Raw genomic sequence first — 22,500 nt, forward strand, 5'->3', positions numbered from 1 at the left:
GACGTATAAGTACGCACGTGGGTCCGCGAGCGCACATGTGAGCGTATGACGAGTTTTACGTGTTTACTATGAAATTTTAATCTTATTTTATATATGTAGCAGAATTATAACACAGTAATTTCCCTTTATATAACGGTATTTTTTCATAGCGTTTTTTCAGATGGCCAGATAACCGAAGAGATGGTGTTGTGGATTTCCACTTCGGCATCTGAAACTCAGAGTTTTATCTTGACTATTGAGTAATTGTAACATATTATTTTGTAGATAAATTTCCTCTATTTACATAATATTGAGGTCCCTTTCTTTCTTTTGTTATCTTACCGTTTTTACCAATACACACACACACACACACACACACATATATATATATATATATACAGATACACACACACACACACATATACAGATATATATATATATATATATATATATATATATACAGAATGACATTTTAGGGTAGATAGCAGATGTGAGAAGTTGTACCCAGCCAGGATTAAGCATTGTCTTTACAGAGCAATAGTCACCTGTAACATATTACTTCGAATCAACATTAACAAGATCCCTAATAAATCTTGTCTTCACAGAGCTATTGAACAGTTATCATATCATGTTGTCTTTACAGCATTATTGATTTGTAATCTGATGGAATGGAAGCACTCCGTCGGTTACGACGACGAGGGTGAGAGAAAGTTGTGGTGAAAGAGTACAGCAGGGATCACCACCATCCCCTGCCGGAGCATCGTGGAGCTTTTAGGTGTTTTCGCTCAATAAACACTCACAACGCCCGGTCTGGGAATCGAAACCACGAATTAATGGATTAATTAATTAATGAATTGAGAGTTTCTTTTGTAAGGTAACTTACCAAGACATTTCTTTTTATCAGGACTTGGCTCATAACCAGGATAGCAGGAGCAGATGTACCCCCCATTTATATTCCTGCAACGTCCGTTTTCACATGGATTGCCTTCACGGCATTCGTTGATATCTGAAAGAAAAAAACCCACACAGAACGTTATTTTGAAATAAATTTATACATGTCTAGACAAAGTTGTTGTGGTTGTATTTGTTCTTTTAGTTGTTGTCGTTGTTGTTCATGCTGTAATTATTGCATCATCATCGTCATCATTGTTCGACCGTGGTTTTTTCATGTTGAGGAACAGATGATTGTTAGATGGGGCCAAATCAGGACAATGGGTGGCTGATCAACCAACTCAAAGCAACAATCATACACAGCAGTCAATGAAAGCAAGGACTTGTGTGCTAGAGTGTTGTCCTGATGAAACAAGACCTCTTTTGTCAGTTTCCTTGGGGCCTTCAGTCTTGACAGCCTTTCGTAACTGTCTCAGCAAGTTGCCGTAGTACTCTCCATTGATGGTGCGGCTCTTTTAAACATAATCAATAAACACAATGCCTTTTGCATTCAAAAAACGTGGCCATCACCTTTTCTGTGGATGAAATGACCTTCATCATCATCATCGTTGTTCTACCATGGTCGAGACAATGGAATTTACCATGCTACGCCAGACTTCACGGTCCATCATGCCATTACAGAGGTCCTGTTGCTGGATGCCTGTATCCCTGGAGATTACATCAGGGTAGGAGAGTGTGCGCCCTCTGTGGTGTAGTAGTGGTGCACGCACACATTATTAGTCATTTGAAAAAGACTATGGAATTTACAATTAACTGCACCAGGGTTCCTCTTCCCCAGGGAACCAGACCTAATGGTATACCTGCGGATGTAGGTCCAGCCCCTGCTTTGCCGGGTCCTGTTATTATTGCTATTGTTGTTGCTTTTGCAGTTGTTGTTGTTATCGCTGTTGTTATTGCTTTTGGTTATTGTTGTTGCTGATGTTGCTGCTTTTGTTGTTGCTGTCATTGTTGTTGCTTTTGTTGTTGTTGTTGTCTCCCAGTTACATGGTTCCATGTCCAGTCCCACCGCATAGCACCTTGGGCAAGTGGCCTCGAATGTAGCCCCATATGTGGCTTAGTGGCTAAGGTATTCGTCTTACAGCTGCAAGGTCATGAGTTCAATTACTGGCAGCACATCGAATCTTTAAGCAAGACACTTTATTTCATGTTGCTCCAGTCCATGCATGTGTGTGTGTGGTATATGTAAGGAAGGCAAAAGGTTTTGTTTATTGATTCGACCACAGTATATTACAGGTATTTATATCAGCACCTATAGAACAAGATAAAGCAAAAAGGAAAAGAACCCCCCAAAAACCACTTTGTCAGCATCTTCTCTGTGCATCTGGCTGTTGAAAATCTGCTTCAATAAACTTGTTCTGACTCATGCAAGCATGGAGAAAGGATAAGGAGGAGGATGAGGATAATGAAGCAATACAACAATAATAATGTACAGATATGGATGGAAGCACTCCGTCGGTTACGACGACGAGGGTTCCGGTTGATCCGATCAACGGAACAGCCTGCTCGTGAAATTAACGTGTAAGTGGCTGAGCACTCCACAGACACGTGTACCCTTAACGTAGTTCTCGGGGATATTCAGCGTGACACAAGAGAGTGACAAGGCCGGCCCTTTGAAATACAGGTACAACAGGAACAGGAAGTAAGAGTGAGAGAAAGTTGTGGTGAAAGAGTACAGCAGGGATCACCACCATCCCCTGCCGGAGCATCGTGGAACTTTTAGGTGTTTTCGCTCAATAAACACTCACAACGCCCGGTCTGGGAATCGAAACCGCGATCCTACGACCGCGAGTCCGCTGCCCTAACCACTGGGCCATTGCGCCTCCACAATGTACAGATATATAAAAAAAAGGACTGTTACCTATGCAGTCGTCTTGACCAATGGCACGGTATCCCTCAGGACAGACACAGAGGAAGGAACCAACCAAATTCTTGCAGTTGTATGGACATTTATTGGCATCAATCAGGCATTCGTCGACATCTGGAAGATATTGAAGAAGATTTCATTTTCAATACACAGAAATCAAGTGATTTATTTTTAACCCTAGGTCACACTTAACCCCTTACCCAACAATTATTTTGAAAATAAATGTATTTTTTCAGACATAATTTTTTAATTGTTTTATTTTACTATGTTTTGAATGGTGATTTCGAGGTATATTTCAAACCTTATTTATTATGAATTTTAATTCAATAATATTGATTTTAAATTACCGCTTTGGACAGAAACGAGTTAACCCGTTTTTTTCATAAATCATATTACTTTTACAAAAAATCATGTTATTTTATTTGGTTATCGACATGGTGGGGTTATAATATTAAGGTTTAAAAACAACGTAAAAACAAAGTGAATACTTCTATTCATAAAATGTGCCTTCCAACCCTTCGACTGTCTCCAGGTGACTAAAACATACTCGGTCTTCAATGCCGTACTCAAGCGAAAGGTGGCAGAAATCGTCACTGCCAGACGTACAAAGTGAGCGAATATACTCGTATATGTCAAAAAAGAGTTTATAATAGACAAAGGAACTCGTTTGCTGTCGATTTTGGCGAGTCTATCTTTTGACGAGTTTATTTAGTAAAGTTTTCACTCTATCTTTTGACGAGTTAACTCGCCAGAGATAGAAAAAAACCATTTCGGTCAAAACGCATATATTCGTTTCTGCCGGGTAAGGGGTTAATACAGGCGACCTGTATCAAATGCATGTGATTAGCTCATTTTACTTATTTTCTTATATTGAAAAGATGAATGAAACACAGCTAAGCATTTTGCTCAGCAAGCTAATGATTCTGCCAGCTTGTTGTCTTCTGAAAGGAAATATTGAACTTACCAACACAGTGTCTGTTATCATCTGCCAAACGATATCCAATTGGACAAATGCATCGGAACGATCCAGGGGTGTTGACACATCGGAATGCACATTTGTTCAGTTCTGTTTGACATTCATTCAAATCTGTAAAAGAAGGTGAACGGGGTGGAATGAGTGTTGAAGGGGGAATAGTCAAAAAGTGTGAAACAGTAAATATAAAAATAAACCTTAATGCAGTAAAGGAATAAGTTGTAGTTACTACGTATGTATATATATATATATATATATATATATATATATATAATACATGTATATAAATTAGAGAAGAACCACCATGTAGCAATTCAACAATGATATACTTAAATCATACAATATAGAGAAAAAATTAACGATACGATAAAACATTTATCTAGAACTAAATAAAGTACTAAATAATAAATAGATAGTATATAATTAGTAAATAGACTACACGTGTTTCGTGGCTATATTTTCAAATTGATAACAAAATCAATTCAATTTAAATATAGTCACTCATCAGGTCCAAGATGAAAACAATAAAATAATTAAATAAATGTACGTATATTATCTTATATGAAAATATAAATATATATAAAAATACGTAATTTTACAATAAAATATCGAACAAAATTCAACAATATATCTTAAAATAAAATAAAAACATGAAATATCTTATTGAATATATTCTGTTGACTAAATCTTTAAACTTAATACGTAGGACTTAGTGTTTATAATAAATATCTTATGTTAAAATATATATATATATGTATGTATGTAGTATGTATGTATGTATGTATGTATGTATGTATGTATGTATGTATGTATATATGTATGTATGTATATATATATATATATTAGAAATGGGGAAGGCCAGTTTATGGGATTACCTTAGGTTTCCTGCCCATAAAGGGTTTAGCTTTATGGATGGAAAAACCTAAGTTAATCCCATGAACCAGCATTCCCCATTTTTAATATAGACTGCTCTACATCTTAGAGTGTTCTTCTTCTTTGAGATGTGTGTATGTGTGTGCGTGTATGTATGAAACAATAATAGTAATGACATAAAGGTAATAAAAATGTACTTTACCTTCACAAGTGCCCTCAGGTCCAGGAGCATAACCATCCTCACAGGAACATTCAAACTGACCAATCAAATTAGTGCAGGTTCCACGGCCACAAATATTTCCAGTCCGACATTCGTCTGTATCTGCAAAAGAAACAAGAAAATAAAGCAAGAAAACAATAAGCTAGAATCGTGGAAATGTTCTTTGACCTCTCTTCTTTTACTCAGCCATTGGACTATGGCCTAGCTACAGCACAACCTTGATAGGTTTTGGTTGAAATTATAGTGTCCCAGTCTGAATTTTGTCACACGTGTTTTATCGATTTCTGTTTGGTAAATGGAATAAATCCACTTTGGTATAAAATTGTGTATCTCTGTTGGAGTAAATACCGAAATGAATTCCTGTTCGATGTATTGATACATTGACAATCTCTCTCTGATACACCCATCGATCCATATATCCATCCATCTGTCAATCTATTAGTTTGTCTATCTGTTTATCAGTTTGTCAATTCGTCTGTCTATCTATCTATCTATCTGTCTGTCTATCTCTATGTGTTTATCTCTCTCTCTCTCGCTCTGTCTATCCATCTATCTGTTTGTCTATCAGTCTGTCTGTCTGTCTCTCTCTCTTTCTCTCTAGTCGTGAGCACCACCTTTAGTTGAGCAAATTGACCCCAGAGCTTATTCTTTGTAAACCTAGTACTTACTCTATCGGTCTCTTTTGCCAAACTGCAAAGTTATAGAGACGTAAACACACCAGCATCGATTGTCAAATGATGTTGTGGGGATAAACACCGACACGCAAACATATACACACACACATACATACATACACTTGCCCAAGGTGCCACGCATTGAGAATGAACCTGGAACCATGTAGTTGGCATGCAAGCTACTTACCACACACACACACACACACACACACACATATATATATATATATATAGGCACAGGAGTGGCTGTGTGGTAAGTAGCTTGCATACCAACTACATGGTTCCAGGTTCATTCTCAATGCGTGGCACCTTGGGCAAGTGTATGTATGTATGTGTGTATGTATGTGTGTGTGTATATGTATGTGTGTATATATATATATATATATATATAATATATATATACGTATACGATGGGCTTCTTCCAGTTTCCGTCTTCGAAATCCACTCTCAAGGCTTTGGTCAGCCCGAGGCTATAGTAGAAGACACTTGCCCAAGGTGCCATGCAGTGGGACTGAACCCGGAACCATGTGGTTGGTATGCAAGCTACTTACCACACAGCCACTCCTGTGCCTATATATATATACACACACATATATATATATATATATATATATATATATATATATATATATATATATATATATATATATATATATATATATATATATAGTTGTTATATTTTTTTCATACCATAACAGTTAGATAGGATGATGTCAATATTACAATAACCAATAATATGCTGTGCATGTATAGTAATATTACGATCATGGAATTAGCATTATCTTATCTCACTCTTTCTCACGGAATCCCTAGGAACCGTTTGTGGAATCCCAGCTGAAAAACGCTCTCCTAAATTATTGAAAAATTGGTGTGATTTTCAAGAATCCAGTTACTTACCAATGCACCTGGTTTTTGTGTCATCCACCTGGAAACCGGTATTACACTCACAGCGGTATGAACCATCAGTATTGATACAACGACCATTCTTGCAGTAGTCTGGGTACATCATACACTCATTGATATCTGTAAAAGAAGAGGCGGCAAAGATGGAAGTGTTAGGATGATTAATGGTGCATTTTTTAATTAATTATTTAATATGTAATCTTTATATATAAAAGTGAAGTTGTGTGTCTGTCTCCTACGATTTAGATTCCTAACTACTCCCACATTTTGCGGTGCAGTATAACCAAAAGTGGGTATCTTATAGTCGTGATTCATATCGAGCCCTTCTGGGTATTGGCGTGCGTCTACGATGAGTCTACGATTTAAAAAAAAATTACCATCATTTTTTCCCATTTTTAATGCATTTTTTTTGCTATTATATAAGGGAAGTAACTCTCTAAAAATGGTTATATAGTTATTTCCCTTACAAACCCGAGCAACGCCGGGCGATACTGCTAGTAATTAATAAAGAAATAAATAATGACAAAAGAAAATTACTCTGGGATGCTTTCTGCATGAAATAATTACAGTTAAGGCACAAGCTAACATTTTTAATGTTTTCCTTGATACTACATCAAATACATTAATTGACACTTAACCCTTTCATTACCAACCCGGCCGAAACCGGCTCGGCTCTGTAGTACAAATATCTTGTTTTCATAAGTTTTGAATTAAAATATTCAACCAAACCTTAGTCACAATTTGTTCCTAATACTAGCTTAATGATAACTAAGTTATTTTACTAAATGCTTTGTTATCTCTCTCTATATATAAAACTGAAGTTGTCTGTGTATGGCAGGTTTGGTAGCCTTCAACTAACACTATCTCCTCCGAGACCCTGCGGCGCAAGTTGACCAAAATTGAGAGTATGATAGAAGAAGGCTTTTTCTTTCTTCTGTAGAAGAAAAAATTCAAATCGGACCATGTTAACACCAAAAATTATTTACATAAAATAGGTGCTTTTTTTCTATGAAAATCCCTATTTTTTACGATTTTTTGACTGCTGTGTCGCCATTTTTTGGTGTATTTCAACCAGAAAAATGTTCACTTAGAGAAAATAGCAAGCTACATAATGCAAAATTTTTACTTTAGAATAATTCCAATTCTAAAGGGTCGAAACAAATCCGAGCAACGACGGGCAATACTGCTAGTATTTAAAATAATTGAAAGAGACAGAGAGCATCTCAAAATAAATACAGTTACAAAAGGGTTAATAATACTAAGAATAATGGTTGGTTGCTGGTCCAGTGTATGCAGGTGTGTGTGTGTATGTGTGTGTGTGTGTATGTGTGTGTGTGTGTGTTATTTAAGTATGTATTTGTACATTTGTCTGTTTGTGGTTTTGTTTGTGTGTGTTTTGTATTGTTATTATTGTTTATTGATACAGTGTGTGAGTGTGTGTGCATGTGTATGTGCATGTGTGTGTCTGTGTGTCTGTGTGTAGTGTATTTGTGATCTTTGTATGTGTGTGTGTGTGTGTCTCGGTTTTGGAGCCTGTGTCTGTTTGTCTGAGTTTGGGCATGTGTGAGTACATGTGTGTGTGTATGTGAGTGTCTGTGTGTGTGTGTGTGTGAATATGAGTATGTTTGCGTATGCATCTGTATGAGAGCGCATGCATATGTGTATGTGATTTTGTGTGTAAGTGCCTGTGTCTTTGAGAACACCACCAAAGTACACTATAATAAAAAACACTAACATTAATCATTTCTGATACTGAAGTGCGGGGGGTGGAGAAGAAGGAGGAAGTGGAGGAAAAGAAAAAAGAAGAGAAGGAGGAAAGGAAAGGAAAGGAGGAGAGGAGAAAAAAGAGGGGAAGAGAAGGAGAAGAAAAAGGAAGGAATAAGAAGGAGGAGATAAGACAATGAAGTTGATGAGTAAGAGGAGAAGGAGGAGAGGGGGAGTCTGAGGAGTAAGAAGAGGTAGATATAAGGGTAAGAAAGATGGGGATGGAGAGGACAAAAAAAAGAATATGAATGTGTCTAAGGAATAAGACGAGGAAGGAGTGGGAGAGGGAGAGGGGAGGAGGAGGTGGAGGAGAAGAGAGAATGAGAGAATGAAGGAGAAGGAAATGAAGAAGGGGAGGTGGAAAATGGATAAAGAAGATGCTTATATTTTCTTACCTTTTCTGTTGCCATTTGGATCTTCAATGTGACCAATATAAGGACACAAGAGTTTGAAGGCTTCTAGAAACAGAAAAAAAAACAATATCCACAACAATTAAAGACATGAAAACAAAGCAGATATACATTAAGTTAACAGAGAGTACCTTTAAAATAAGATACAAACATCACACATAGTTGCTTAGATTCAGAAATAAATGTAATTTACAAATAGATAAATAATTGATTATTTGTGTATTTACATTAAGTTAACAGAGAATACCTTTAAAATAAGATACAAGCAGCACACATAGTTGCTTTACAAATAGATAAATAATTGATTATTTGTTTATTTAGCTGCTTATATATTAATAATGTTGATGAAGATGATAATGATTATCATGACGATGATGATGATAATGATGATGACGATGGTGATGACAATGACCGTGATGGTGGTAGCAGTATGTGATGGAGATGATGATGATGATAATGATGGTTATGTTGGTGTTGATGATCGTGATAATAAAGATGACAACGGTGGTGATGATAAAGATGATGCTCATGTGTATATCGATGATGATTGTGATTAAGAGGATGATGTTGATGATGATGTTGACAATAATGAAGGTTAATAATTGGTTGGTGCTTGATTGCTTACTTGTGTTCTGAGTAGGACAGACACTACAAATGGTACCGCCCCAAGCAGCACTCTTACTACAACAGCATTCTTTTCTGGTCATATTCATGGGGGTTGGATTCAAACATTGGCCATTAGCAAATGTACGGTAGCAGACGCCAACTCTCATGTCTGTAAGAACGGAAAACAATATATACACGTGAGATAAAAAAAAACATATATATATAAATATATAAAGTTAATCCAAACATGAAAACACAACAACGTAAAGACGTGGAACAAATATAGTATTATTGGACGCTCAGGAAGGAAGGGAAGAAGGAGTGTTTTACGTTTCGAGCAGAGCTCTTCGTCAGAAACAGGAAAAGGAAAGATCCAGAGAAGGGAAGACAGAGGAAAAAAATTGACAATGGTACACACGCGGTCACATTTTGAAAATATATATCAAAATAATGTTGCCATGTATACATGCTAAATATATATTTAAGGGTATTATGATAGGTGAGGTTGAGGGCTCAACTTTCTGAGATCTTTTGAAGGACTACTGCAATAAGTGTGTGAATCTGAGAGGGGAATATCTCTATATATAAAACTGTAGTTGTGTGAGTGTCTGTCCCCTTCGATTTAGATTCCTAACTACTCCCACATTTTGCGGTGCAGTTTAACCAAATTCAGGTATCTTATAGTCGTAATTCATATCGAGCCCGTCTGAGTATTAGCGCGCGTCTACGATGAGTCTACGATTTTAAAAATAATTTAACATCATTTTTTATTCCATTTTAATGCATAATTTTTCGTGTGTCGATGGCGGCGGAGTTGGCGTCCACGCTCAAACACCTGCACCTGTTTGCTTCTCCCCCTTCTTCCCTCCCTCGTGAAGCTGTGGGGAAGGGAGTGTAAGGAAATCAACGTCGTAAAGCGTTGTCAAGGAGACCAGCGTTCTTTTAGAACAACGACTTCATGGCTTGAAGACACCAAAACAGAAATGGCTAAGAAAGCCCGAATTGGCATCTATAAGGGAAGTAACTCTCTAAAAATGCTTATGTAGTTATTTCCCTTACAAACCCGAGCAACGCCGGGCGATACTGCTAGTGTTGAATAAAATCATAATTGACTGATCCTCCTGTATTTTCTTTTACCCAAAAACCAGGAAGTGTGTTCAGCACCTCCTTGCATATCTTCATTTGAAACCAAGGGACAACAGACTCATTGATGTAGAAGCTGAATATAAACTGCATCACCATGCTCACCTACCTCGGAGAGTCTGTATATGTCAATGACTTTACCCCTTTCCTTCAGACTAAGCCCAACAAAAGAAAGTCGGATGTAGAGGGTTCGTTGGACACAGTGTGAGATGACTGTTGTTATCGTTAGGCCTAACTCATCGTAAAGTCAATACCACCATGACTGATATCCAATCTACAGTGGAGAAGGCTAGCCACTGGATTTGGTTAAAAAGAGACGATGAGTGATGGCTAGAAGGATATTGAGCTTAACTTGATAACCAGCTGATCTAGCAAGCGGGGCTTCGCATCAGTGAGGGGGGGCTGATGCGCATTGATGCCGTCGAGAGGTAGGCCCCGAAATGGAGAAAGCTAGCCACTGGATTTGGTTAAAAAGAGACGATGAGCGATGGCTAGAAGGATATTGAGCTTAACTTGATAACCAGCTGATCTAGCAAGCGGGGCTTCGCATCAGTGAGGGGGGGCCGATGCGCATTGATGCCGTCGAGAGGTAGGCCCCGAAATGGAGAAAGCTAGCCACTGGATTTGGTTAAAAAGAGACGATGAGTGATGGCTAGAAGGATATTGAGCTTAACTTGATAACCAGCTGATCTAGCAAGCGGGGCTTCGCATCAGTGAGGGGGGCCGATGCGCATTGATGCCGTCGAGAGGTAGGCCCCGAAACGGTGCGCATTCTCTCCTGATGACCCCATACACTTGCTGGCTTCCGGTATACGGAGCTTTTGACTGGTAGCACTTGCATGTGCAAGTTGTTTGCAAGACATACAAATTAGATATTAAAAATTAAAAATATAAACTGGAAACAACACTGTCTTACCTATACATTTCCTCTTGTCACTTGAAAGAACATAACCAGAAGGACAATTACAAATGTACGATCCATCTGTATTGATGCAGTTTCCATTATAACAGATGTTAGATTCTGTAAAGCACTCATCAATGTCTGCAAATAGATTCAAGATGAAAAATAAATAGCAATATTGTGGGTGTAACAGATGTGCAACAGATGTACAACAGATGTATTTAATTGTGGAAGAAGCTATTATCTTGTTAAGAAAAAAGTCAGCAATGACTTCAGAAATGAAGAGCCTTGCTCAAGAACACAATGCAACATCCGGTCTGGGAATCAAACATACGATCTCGCAAATGTGAGTGCAACACCTTACCCGTGTGCCTTCACACACACACACACACACACACACACACACACACACACACACACACACACACACACACACGCATATATATATATACATGCACACACACACATGCAAACACAAACGTATAACCGTATGTGTGTTTTTGTGCCTGTGTTTGTTTTCCACCGCTGTTGGTTTGTTTGTGTCCCTGTAATGTAGCATTTTGGTAAAAAAAGACTGACAGAGTAAGAACGAGACTTAGAACTAAAGTACTGGGGTTGATTTGTTTGATGTGATGCTCCAGCATTGGCACAGGTTTTATATAGGCTTGGGGAGGTCTGTGTGTGTGTATGTGTGTGTGTGTGTGTGTGTGTGTGTGTGTGTGTGTGTGTGTATTGGGGAGCAAACTTAAAGTGTGCCTCAGGTGGCACACACTCTAGCTATGTCACAGACAAGTGCACTGCTCTAGACAATGGCAAGAACTGCCACAAACAGATGGCACATGGGCCAAAAAATTATGTTGATGAGTGCAGGGTTAATACAGAATATGTAAAAGGCGGCAAGCTGGCAGAATCATTAGCACACCAGGCGAAATGCTTAGCGGTATTTCATCTGCCGTTACGTTCTGAGTTCAAATTCCGCCGAGGTCGACTTTGCCTTTCATCCTTCTGGGGTCAATTAAATAAGTACCAGTTACGCACTGGGGTTACTGTAATCGACTTAATCCCATTGTCTGTCCTTGTTTGTCCCCTCTATGTTTAGCCCCTTGTGGGCAATAAAGAATTAAGAAATGTTAGCACGCTGGGTGAAATGCTTAGCTGTATTTCATCTGTCATTACGTTCTGAGTTCAAATTCTACCAAGGTCAACTTTGCCTTTCATCCTTCTGGGGTCAATTAAATAAGTACCAGTTACGCACTGGGGTTGCTGTAATCGACTTAATCCGTTTGTCTGTCCTTGTTTGTCCTCTCTATGTTTAGCCCCTTGTGGGCAATAAAGAATTAAGAAATGTTAGCACGCTGGGCGAAATGCTTAGCTGTATTTCATCTGCCATTACGTTCTGAGTTCAAATTCTGCCAAGGTCAACTTTGCCTTTCATCCTTTCGGGGTCAATTAAATAAGTACCAGTTACGCACTGGGGTTGCTGTAATCGACTTAATCCCTTTGTCTGTCCTTGTTTGTCCCCTCTATGTTTAGCCCCTTGTGGGCAATAAAGAAATAAATATTGAACATGTTAAGGATAAGATTAAACTTACCAATACATTCATCGCCAGTATCAGAGAGCTTATAACCATTAAAGCAGGAACATTCAAAAGATCCTTCGATGTTGTTACATCTTCCATGATGACAGACGTATGGAGTTTCTGCGCACTCATCGATATCTGGATGCATAAGAGAAAGACAATCATTATTTTAGAGGCAAGTAAAATCACAAAGTAAAAGCTAATTAAAATCACTGTTTCCCCCACATACAAACTTGTCGTTTCATGTGCCAGTGCCACTTAAAAGGCACCTGTGCCAGTGCTGTGTTAACGTACCTGTGCTGGTGGCACGTAAAATGCACCCAGCATACTCTGCTACGTTGTTAGCATTAGGAAGGGCATCCAGTCATAGAAACCATGCCACAACAAGCAATTGGGGTCTGAACAGTTCCCTATTAGCCAGCCCCATGTCAAACCTCTTCAGAGGTAGATAAAGTAGGTGTTCAATTTCCTCATATTAAGTAAATAGCTGAAAACCGTTTCTTTGTATACCTTTATTTACCTCTGAAGAGATTTGCCTTTCAAATGAATTGAAACAGCTGTAAGGGATGTTTGTCAATTTTTTAATTAACAAGAATAAGATTTTGTTGCCTCTTGGCAGAAACGGCCGTAAGGAACAAGCGCCTACACACCCATTTGGTTTTACCGACAATCCATTCATTTACTATTTTACCTATTTGCTCATTTGCTCATTTACTCAATTAACCACCTGTTCCTGTATGATTATATGGTTCCACACCCTTGTTTTTGCAATTACCAACTTTTTCTATTTGGTAATCTGTACCACTAATACATGTGTATGTATTCATCTAATATGTTGGAATAAATAGAGATACTGGATGTTTACCGGCTGATGTCTGTCGATTTTGTATCCTCTGCACTTTCTTATTTGCCGTATAAATCAAGGGTAAACCACTCTTTACCCCTGCCCATACATAACACTCAATTGCAAGATTGCCACGCAATAACTAGCACTTGGGTATGAATATTTGGGTACACTACCAGCAGTGTATTGGATAGGTACTATCCCTTAGTTGGTTTCTCAACTTCTACCTCACCACACAGAAATATATATATATATATATATATATAATATTAATTAGAGACAAAACCACTATTTTGCAAAACAAACAAGGAAAGACTTAATCAATACATAAAATTTTAATAAAAAGTAAAAAATAAAAAGTAAAAAATAAAAAGTAAAAAATAAAAAATAAAAAGTAAAAAATACTTTTTATTTTTTATTTTTTACTTTTTATTTTTTACTTTTTATTAAAATTTTATGTATTGATTAAGTCTTTCCTTGTTTGTTTTGCAAAATAGTGGTTTTGTCTCTAATTAATATTATATAATATTTTACTATAAAATTGGATTTAATCCTAAATCTGATTTTTTCCCTGTAAATTTGGATTTATTCCCTAATATTTATTATTATATATATATATATATATATAGGTTTGAAAATGCAATTTTAAAGATGTTTATTCACTTGACCAGATTCACTTTTTTAGAAAAAGATTGTCAAAAGTAAAACGTAAAGCTTTGTATGAGCTTTGTTGTGTTAAGTAGTGGTTGTCACAAAAGTATTAAAATACATACATACATTCTTTGTTGACAATCTTTTTCTAAAAAAGTGAAACTGGTCAAGCGTATAAACATCTTTGAAAATGCATTTTCAAACCTACTTTTATATATATTTCCACTTGTGCGGTACCTCACAACTTCACTTTGTTATATATATGTATATATATATACACACACACACACACACAGAAGAAAGTAAATGGACACAAGAGTGGTTGAGTAGTCAAGAAGTTTGCTTTGCAATCTTGATGTCTCAGGTTCAATTCCTTGGTGTGACATCTTAGACATCTTTTACCATAACCTGAGGCCAATCTAGGCCTTTGTTAGTATAAGTGGCCAGATGGAAACTTTGTAGAAGCCCAATGAATGGACTGCAGCCATAATACAAAAGGCCAGCATTGCCCTGCACTGTGTGATGTTGAACATGCCTGAGAATCATTTTACCAATACGTGAGGTCTATGGAATACTCAGCCACTTACCCTTACAATGAGTAAGTATCTCAGTTGATTAAGCCATTGATATACTTATCGTCAGAACTGATGGAGTATACACGTATAGGCGCAGGAGTGGCTGTGTGGTAAGATGCTTGCTTACCAACCACATGGTTCCGGGTTCAGTCCCACTGCGTGGCACCTTGAGCAAGTGTCTTCTACTATAGCCCGGGCCGACCAAAGCCTTGTGAGTGGATTTGGTAGACGGAAACTGAAAGAAGCCCGTCGTATATATATATATATATTATATATATATATATATATATGCGTGTGTGTGTTTGTGTGTCTGTGTTTGTCCCTCTAGCATTGCTTGACAACCGATGCTGGTGTGTTTACGTCCCCGTAACTTAGCGGTTCGGCAAAAGAGACCGATAGAATAAGTACTGGGCTTACAAAAGAATAAGTCCCGGGGTCGAGTTGCTCGATTAAAGGCGGTGCTCCAGCATGGCCGCAGTCAAATGACTGAAACAAGTAAAAGGGTAAAAGAGTATCGTGGTTACTATTTTACGTAAGATGGCAGGTGTATACTTACCAAGACAGTTGCGGAAGTCCTGGGACAGTCTGTAGCCGGTCTGGCAATTACAGGTAAAACTGCCGAATGTGTTTAAGCATCTTCCATTTTGGCAGATTCCTATTAACTGTCGGCATTCATCCATATCTGATGGGAAGATACAAGGAGATTAGAGTTAGAGAAGAACGTAAGGAAAAGGATACGGGTACCTGGTTGGGTTGAAGGTACTCTGAATGGGGTTGTGTGATAGTAAAGAGAGATGTGACAGGGTGATGCCATTTTAGGGGTGTGTGTGATGTCTCAGTGTTCATGTGAGAGAGACAGGAGGAAGAGAGAGAGAGAGAGAGAGAGAGAGGGGAGGAAGAAAGAGAAGGGAGGGAGAAAGAGAGGAAGGGTGAGAGAGGGATAGAGAGAGAGGGACAGAGAGGGACAGAGGGACAGAGAGAGAGAGAGAAGAGAGAGAGAGAGAAGAGAGAGAGAGAAAGGGAGAAATTATTGGATAGATAAATAGATAGACAGATAGATAGATAGGTATCTAGATAGCTAGATAGGTAGTATAGACAGAATGTAAAAGAGAAGTGAAGAGAGTGAGAGTGTGAGTGAAAGAGAGGGAGTGGGGGAATGAGAAAGAAAGAGAGGAAAAGAGAGAGAGAGAGAAAGAAAGTGGGAGAGAAAGAGAATGAAGAAAAGAATGAGATTGTTAAACAGGTTAATAGACAGATAGAATGTGAAAAGGAAGTGAAGAGGGAGAGAGAGAAAGAGGGAGAGAGAAAGAGGGAGAGAGAAAGAGGAGTAGAGTGAGAAAGAGAGAGAGAAATAGGGAGAGAGAGAAATAGGGAGAGTGAGAAAGAGGAGTAGAGAGAGAAAGAGGAGTAGAGAGAGAAAGAGAGAGAGAGAATAGGGAGAGAGAGAAAGAGGGAGAGTGAGAAAGAGGTGTAGAGAGAAAGAGAAGTAGAGAGAAGAAGAGAGGGAGAGAGAGAAAGAGGGAAAAAAGAATAGAGTGAGAAAGGGGAGTAGGAGAGAAAGAGGGAGAGAGAGAAAGAAGAGTAGAGAGAGAAAGAAGAGTAGAGAGAGAAAGAAGAGTAGAGAGTGAAAGAGGGAGAGAGACTGAGAGATTGAGAGTGAGGAGATAGAGAGCGTGATGTAAAGAGTGAATTCTGATGCGGGGTAGATAGAAAACTTTGATGGCATGTTTCTATCCAACAACAACAACAATAGCGATGACAGGAAAAAAAAAAAAAATAAGACCAATACATACCATAACAGTCGAAATTATCGGTTAATGTAAAACCACGGTTACATTTACAAGTATGGCCACCAATTTCATTGATACATGTGCCATTGCGACATATTCCTGGACGGGAAGAACATTCGTTGATATCTGGAGAGTAATGAAACAAATACGAACATTAAATGAGAGTGTGTGAGAGAGAGAGAGAGAGAGAGAGAGAGAGAGAGAGAGAGAGCGGGAAAAAGAGAGAGAGAGTAAGAGAGAGAGTAAGAGTGAGAGAGAGGGAGAGAGAGATGGAGAGAGAGAATGAGAGAGAGGGAGAGTGAGAGAGAGAGTAAGAGTGAGAGAGAGAGAGTAAGAATGAGAGAAAGTAAGTGAGAGAGAGAGAGAGTAAGAGTGTGTGAGAGAGAGAGAGAGAGAAGGGTGTAAGAAAGAGCAGGACCCGTGAAAAAAGAAGATATATAAAAAAATTACATATATATACTAGCAGTATCGCCCGGCGTTGCTAGGGTTGTAAGGAAATAACTATATAAGCATTTTTAGAGAGAGTTATAGCCAAAAAATGCATTAAAAATTGAAAAAATTAAGGTAAATATTTTTTAAATCGTTGACACATCGTAGATATTTTTAGAGAGTTACTTCCCTTATATAAAAGCGAAAAAATGCATTAAAATGGAAAAATATGATGGTAAATTTTTTTTTAATCGTAGACTCATCGTAGACGCACGCTAATACCCAGAAGGGCTCGATATGAATCACGACTATAAGATACCCGCTTTTGGTTAAACTGCACCGCAAAATGTGGGAGTAGTTAGGAATCTAAATCGTAGGAGACAGACACACACTTCACTCTTATATAAAGATGCTTTTTTTTTTTCAGTCATAGAGTTAGATTTATGAAGTCTTCAGTAGAAAATCCTTCGAATTCTGACTCGCTGCTTGATATAATGAAATTCGTATCCATTTTTTGTCAGAATTAAAAATTTTGAAAACACAATAGGAACAAATTTCGGAAAAAATCTCCCATAATTCACGGAATTAAAATTACACTTCGATTTTTGTACAAAACTGTAGTTGAAGTGTTTACGAAGTATAATACGTGTTTTCACGAATGTACTAAAGAGATTTGCTCTGATATTCTCATTTAAATATGATATAGTAAATTCGGGCGGCTTGGTAACTATATATAAGTGTCGTCTGTTTATACATAAACACTGTTTCATACTGCAATTATATATACATATATCTATATATAATATTATATAATAAAATATATACAGAGTAAAATAAAAACCAATTTACCTTTTCTGTCCTCCGTGTGTCTTTGCAAATGTGTTGGAATGATAAGTGAGTTGTGTTTTTGCGCCTTTTTTACTAATAACAAACACACACGTGTTTGTATGTAGTTGTATGTGTATGTAGTTGTATGTAGTTGTATATGTATGTGTATGCGTGTGTGTGAGGAATGACACACACACACTCACGCACGCACACATGTACATCAATGCTTCGGAGTGATATGTTAAAATATTGAGTTTTCTCGAATTTTGTCTTAATTGGGGGTGAAATTGAAAGAATATATTATGGCATGAGCGAATGGAGTACTTTGAAAATCTTAGGTAAATTCTAATTGAAGAAGTTGTGTGAGGATTAAATGGTTATGTATTTATTTGTTTCTGTTTGCTGTGTTTTTTTATTTTTTGAGTAGTGGTTTAAACACTTTCAGTTTAGTCTTCCTCAAATCAATCACTCTGTCGCTATTTACTTTCATTTTATTCGTTGCCCACTGTGTGTGTGCGTTTGCGTGTGGTGTAAACCAGACTAAGAAAAGCATTTGACACACACACCAGAATGTGAGTTTCTGTAAATTTTGCTTAATTGGAGTTTAAATTTTAAAAACTGGACCTGGCATGACGCGATGCATTGTACTCTTAAAAATGCAAGGTAAATTGTAATTGAAGAAATCCTATATTGTAGATTTGTATAACTCCCAAAGGGAGGCAGATAAATCTGCCTTTTATAATAAGACTAGCAGTATCGCCCGGCGTTTGCTCGGGTTTGTAAGGGAAATAACTATATAAGCATTTTTAGAGAGTTATAGCCAAAAAATAGCAAAAAATGCATTAAAAATGGAAAAATATGATGGTAAATTTTTTTTAAATCGTTGACTCATCGTAGACATTTTTAGAGAGTTACTTCCCTTATATAATAGCGAAAAAATGCATTAAAAATGGAAAAAAAACGATGGTAAATTTTTTTTAAATCGTAGACTCATGTAGACGCTTTCTTAGCCATTTCTGTTTTGGTGTCTTCAAGCCATGAAGTCGTTGTTCTAAAGAACACTGGTCTCCTTGACAACGCATTACGACGTTGATTCCTTACACTCCCTTCCCCACAGGTGCAGGTGTGAGTGTGGACGCCAACTCCGCCACCATCGACACACGAAAAATATGCATTAAAATGGAATAAAAAATGATGTAAATTATTTTTAAAATCGTAGACTCATCGTAGACGCGCGCTAATATTCAGACGGGCTCGATATGAATCACGACTATAAGCTACCCGAATTTGGTTAAACTGTACCGCAAAATGTGGGAGTAGTTAGGAATCTAAATCGAAGGGGACAGACACTCACACAACTACAGTCTTATATATATAGATATACATAGCGCAATAGTGGTGAGATATGACAGCAAAGAAAAGCATACATTCACTCTCTGCATGCAATTAGACTCGGAAAGTTCGTGAGGAACCATTGACCCAATTTGCTGACTTTTCCGATAGCACACAGGTGTCAATGAATGGTTGAATGACCAAATCCAAGCTTCTCTGCTAGTTCCTCAACAGTTACGATGATATTTTGTTCACCAGGGTTTTCAGGATGTCCTTGTCGAGTTCTACAGATCTTTCAGGATGAGGCTCGTCTTCTAGGCTGTAGTTTATGGCTCGGGATTTCTGGAACCACCATTGACACTGCCTTACGCTTATTGTCCAATCCCCATATACTGCATTAATATTTCTTGTACTTTGCACACATTTATATTCTGTTATTCTTTTATATGTTTCAGCCTTGAGGTTGTGGCCATGCTGGATCATGTGTGTGTCTATCTGTCTGTCTGTCTGTATGTATATATGTATATGTATGTGTGTGAACATAAATATTTTCAACAGATGTGTTGCAAATGTATCTGATTGTTTCTCAACTTCAATACTGTGTGTGTGTGTATGTGTGTGTGTATGTATGTATGTATATGTATGTATGTATGTATATGTATGTATTATGTATGTGTGTATGTATGTATGTGTGTGTGTATGTATGTGTGTGTGTATGTGTGTGTGTGTTTATGTATGTATGTATGTATGTATGTATGTATGTATGTATGTATGTATGTATGTATGTATGATGTATGTTTACTTTATTACTATTACTCTCTTCCAAGAACATTTTCACTCACTCTTAGCTCTTAGCTTCCCATACATTTTACTCATGTATTCTATCAGCGTCATAGACAGAATACTTTCACTTTAGTCTTCCTCAAATCACTCTGTCGCTATTTACTTTCATTTTATTCGTTGCCCACTGTGTGTGTGCGTTTGCGTGTGGTGTAAACCAGACTAAGAAAAGCATTTGACACACACACCAGAATGTGAATTTTCTGTAAATTTTGCTTAATTGGAGTTTAAATTTTAAAAACTGGACCTGGCATGACGCGATGCATTGTACTCTTAAAAATGCTAGGTAAATTGTAATTGAAGAAATCCTATATTGTAGATTTCTATAACTCCCCCAAAGGGAGGCAGATAAATCTGCCTTTTATAATAAGATAATATATATATATATATATATATATATATAATATATATATATAATAATTATTTATGCGCCTTTTTCAAGCTTAGCTAGGCTCATGGGCCCGGTTTCCCGGTTTCTGTGGCGTATGTGTCCCTCCACCCCCCAGCTGGATGGGACGCCAGTCCATCGCAGCATTACTCAAGAAACAGGAAGAAAGAGTGAGAGAAAGTTGGAGCGAAAGAGTACAACAGGGGTCGCCACCACCCCTTGCCGGAGTCTTGTGAAACTTTAAGTGTTTTCGCTCAATAAACACACACAACGCCCGGCCTGAGAATCGAAACCGCAATCTTCCGATCGTGAGTCCGCGCTGCCCTAACCACTGGGCCATTGCGCCTCCACACACACACACACACACGCACATATTATTGAGAGAGAGAGAGACAGATAGATAATATAGATAGATAGAGGAACGTTTATCTGTTACCTACCCCCTTCTATTTCTTGCACGAAGGCAAGCAGTATGAGTAGTCTCCCCTGATTTAAACACAGGGCAGGGAGCATTTGTTGATTCAGAGAAAGCTTCGTGTGTGTGTGCGCGTGCATGTGGTGTGTGTGCGTGTGCGCGTGCGTGCGTGCGTACGTGCATGTGGTATGTGTATGAGAAAGAGAGAAAGAGACAATGAGAAAGGGAGAATGGATGAGAGAAAGAGGGAGAGAGAAAGAGAGAAAGATAATTATCTTTATATATAAAAGAGAGGTTGTGTGTCTGTCTCCTACGATTTAGATTCCTAACTACTCCCACATTTTGCGGTGCAGTTTAACCAAAACCGGGTATCTTAGAGTCGTGATTCATATCGAGCCCTTCTGGGTATTAGCGCGCGTCTACGATGAGTCTACGATTTAAAAAAAAATTTACCATAATTTTTTTCCATTTTAATGCATTTTTTCGCTATTATATAAGGGAAGTAACTCTCTAAAAATGTCTACGATGAGTCAACTATTTAAAAAAAAATTTACCATAATTTTTTTTCCATTTTTAATGCATTTTTTTTGCTATTTTTTTTCTATAACTCTCTAAAAATGCTTATATAGTTATTTCCCTTACAAACCCGAGCAACGCCGGGCGATACTGCTAGTCAGTTATAAAGAGAGATTCTTGTTTTTAGTGCTTACCTATACAAGCATCCCGTTTGGAATTTATGTGGTAACCTGGGTTACAATTACATTTGAAACCCCCTTCCAAGTTCTGGCATCGACCATTTGCACAAATTCTGGGATTTTCACGGCATTCATTGATGTCTGAAGGTAAAACATCAGAAAAAAAAAAATTTTAATCTCATGAATTAATAAATATATCCTTCATCAATTGACAACTTTCCATTGAACTGAAGAATACTGAAGACAATGGTAAATTGATAACGATGACAACGATAATGATGATAACGATGACAACGATGATGATGATGATGATGATGATGATGATGATGATGATGATGATGACGATAACGATGACAATGATGATGATGATGATAACGATGACAACGATGATGATGATGATAACGATGACAATGATGACGATGATGATAACGATGACAACGATGATGATGATGATGATGATGACAATGATGATGATGACAATGAATATGATGATGATAACGATGACAACGATGACGATGATGATAACGATTACAATGATGATGATGATGATAACGATGACAATGATGATGATGATGATAACGATGACAACAATGATAACGATGACAACGATGATGATGATGATGACGATAATGATGACAATGATGATGATGATGATAACGATGACAATGATGATGATGATGATGATGACGATGACAACGATGATGATGATGATAACGATGACAATGATGATGATGACGATAATGATGTTGATAACGATGATGATGATAATGATGAGGATGCTGATGGTGATAAGAAGCAGTAGATGAAGACCTACCTCGACACCGTCGTTTATTAGGGGCCAGCTTGTACCCTACAGGACAGCGGCACTCATA

The 22,500-nt window shown here is 37.7% G+C and overlaps 1 protein-coding gene across 1 annotated transcript in view; it reads right to left on the reverse strand.

Moving 5' to 3' along the window:
* The window catches only part of LOC115223986 (fibrillin-2), a 76,164-nt gene that overhangs the window by 22,393 nt on the left and 31,271 nt on the right, over positions 1–22,500 (reverse strand). The window contains exons 13-25 of the mRNA XM_029794760.2: positions 22,443–22,500; positions 21,644–21,769; positions 16,705–16,827; positions 15,468–15,593; positions 12,854–12,979; positions 11,277–11,402; positions 9,237–9,386; positions 8,597–8,659; positions 6,432–6,557; positions 4,843–4,962; positions 3,759–3,881; positions 2,789–2,908; positions 863–985 (exon numbers count right to left, since the gene is read on the reverse strand). The exon at positions 22,443–22,500 is cut by the window's right edge and continues 71 nt beyond it. Coding sequence (XP_029650620.2) covers positions 863–985; positions 2,789–2,908; positions 3,759–3,881; positions 4,843–4,962; positions 6,432–6,557; positions 8,597–8,659; positions 9,237–9,386; positions 11,277–11,402; positions 12,854–12,979; positions 15,468–15,593; positions 16,705–16,827; positions 21,644–21,769; positions 22,443–22,500 — 1,510 coding nt within the window. The remainder of the gene's footprint in view (positions 1–862; positions 986–2,788; positions 2,909–3,758; positions 3,882–4,842; positions 4,963–6,431; positions 6,558–8,596; positions 8,660–9,236; positions 9,387–11,276; positions 11,403–12,853; positions 12,980–15,467; positions 15,594–16,704; positions 16,828–21,643; positions 21,770–22,442) is intronic.

Source organism: Octopus sinensis, linkage group LG24 (genome assembly GCF_006345805.1).
Source record: "Octopus sinensis linkage group LG24, ASM634580v1, whole genome shotgun sequence".
In the NCBI taxonomy this organism is placed as follows: domain Eukaryota; kingdom Metazoa; phylum Mollusca; class Cephalopoda; order Octopoda; family Octopodidae; genus Octopus; species Octopus sinensis.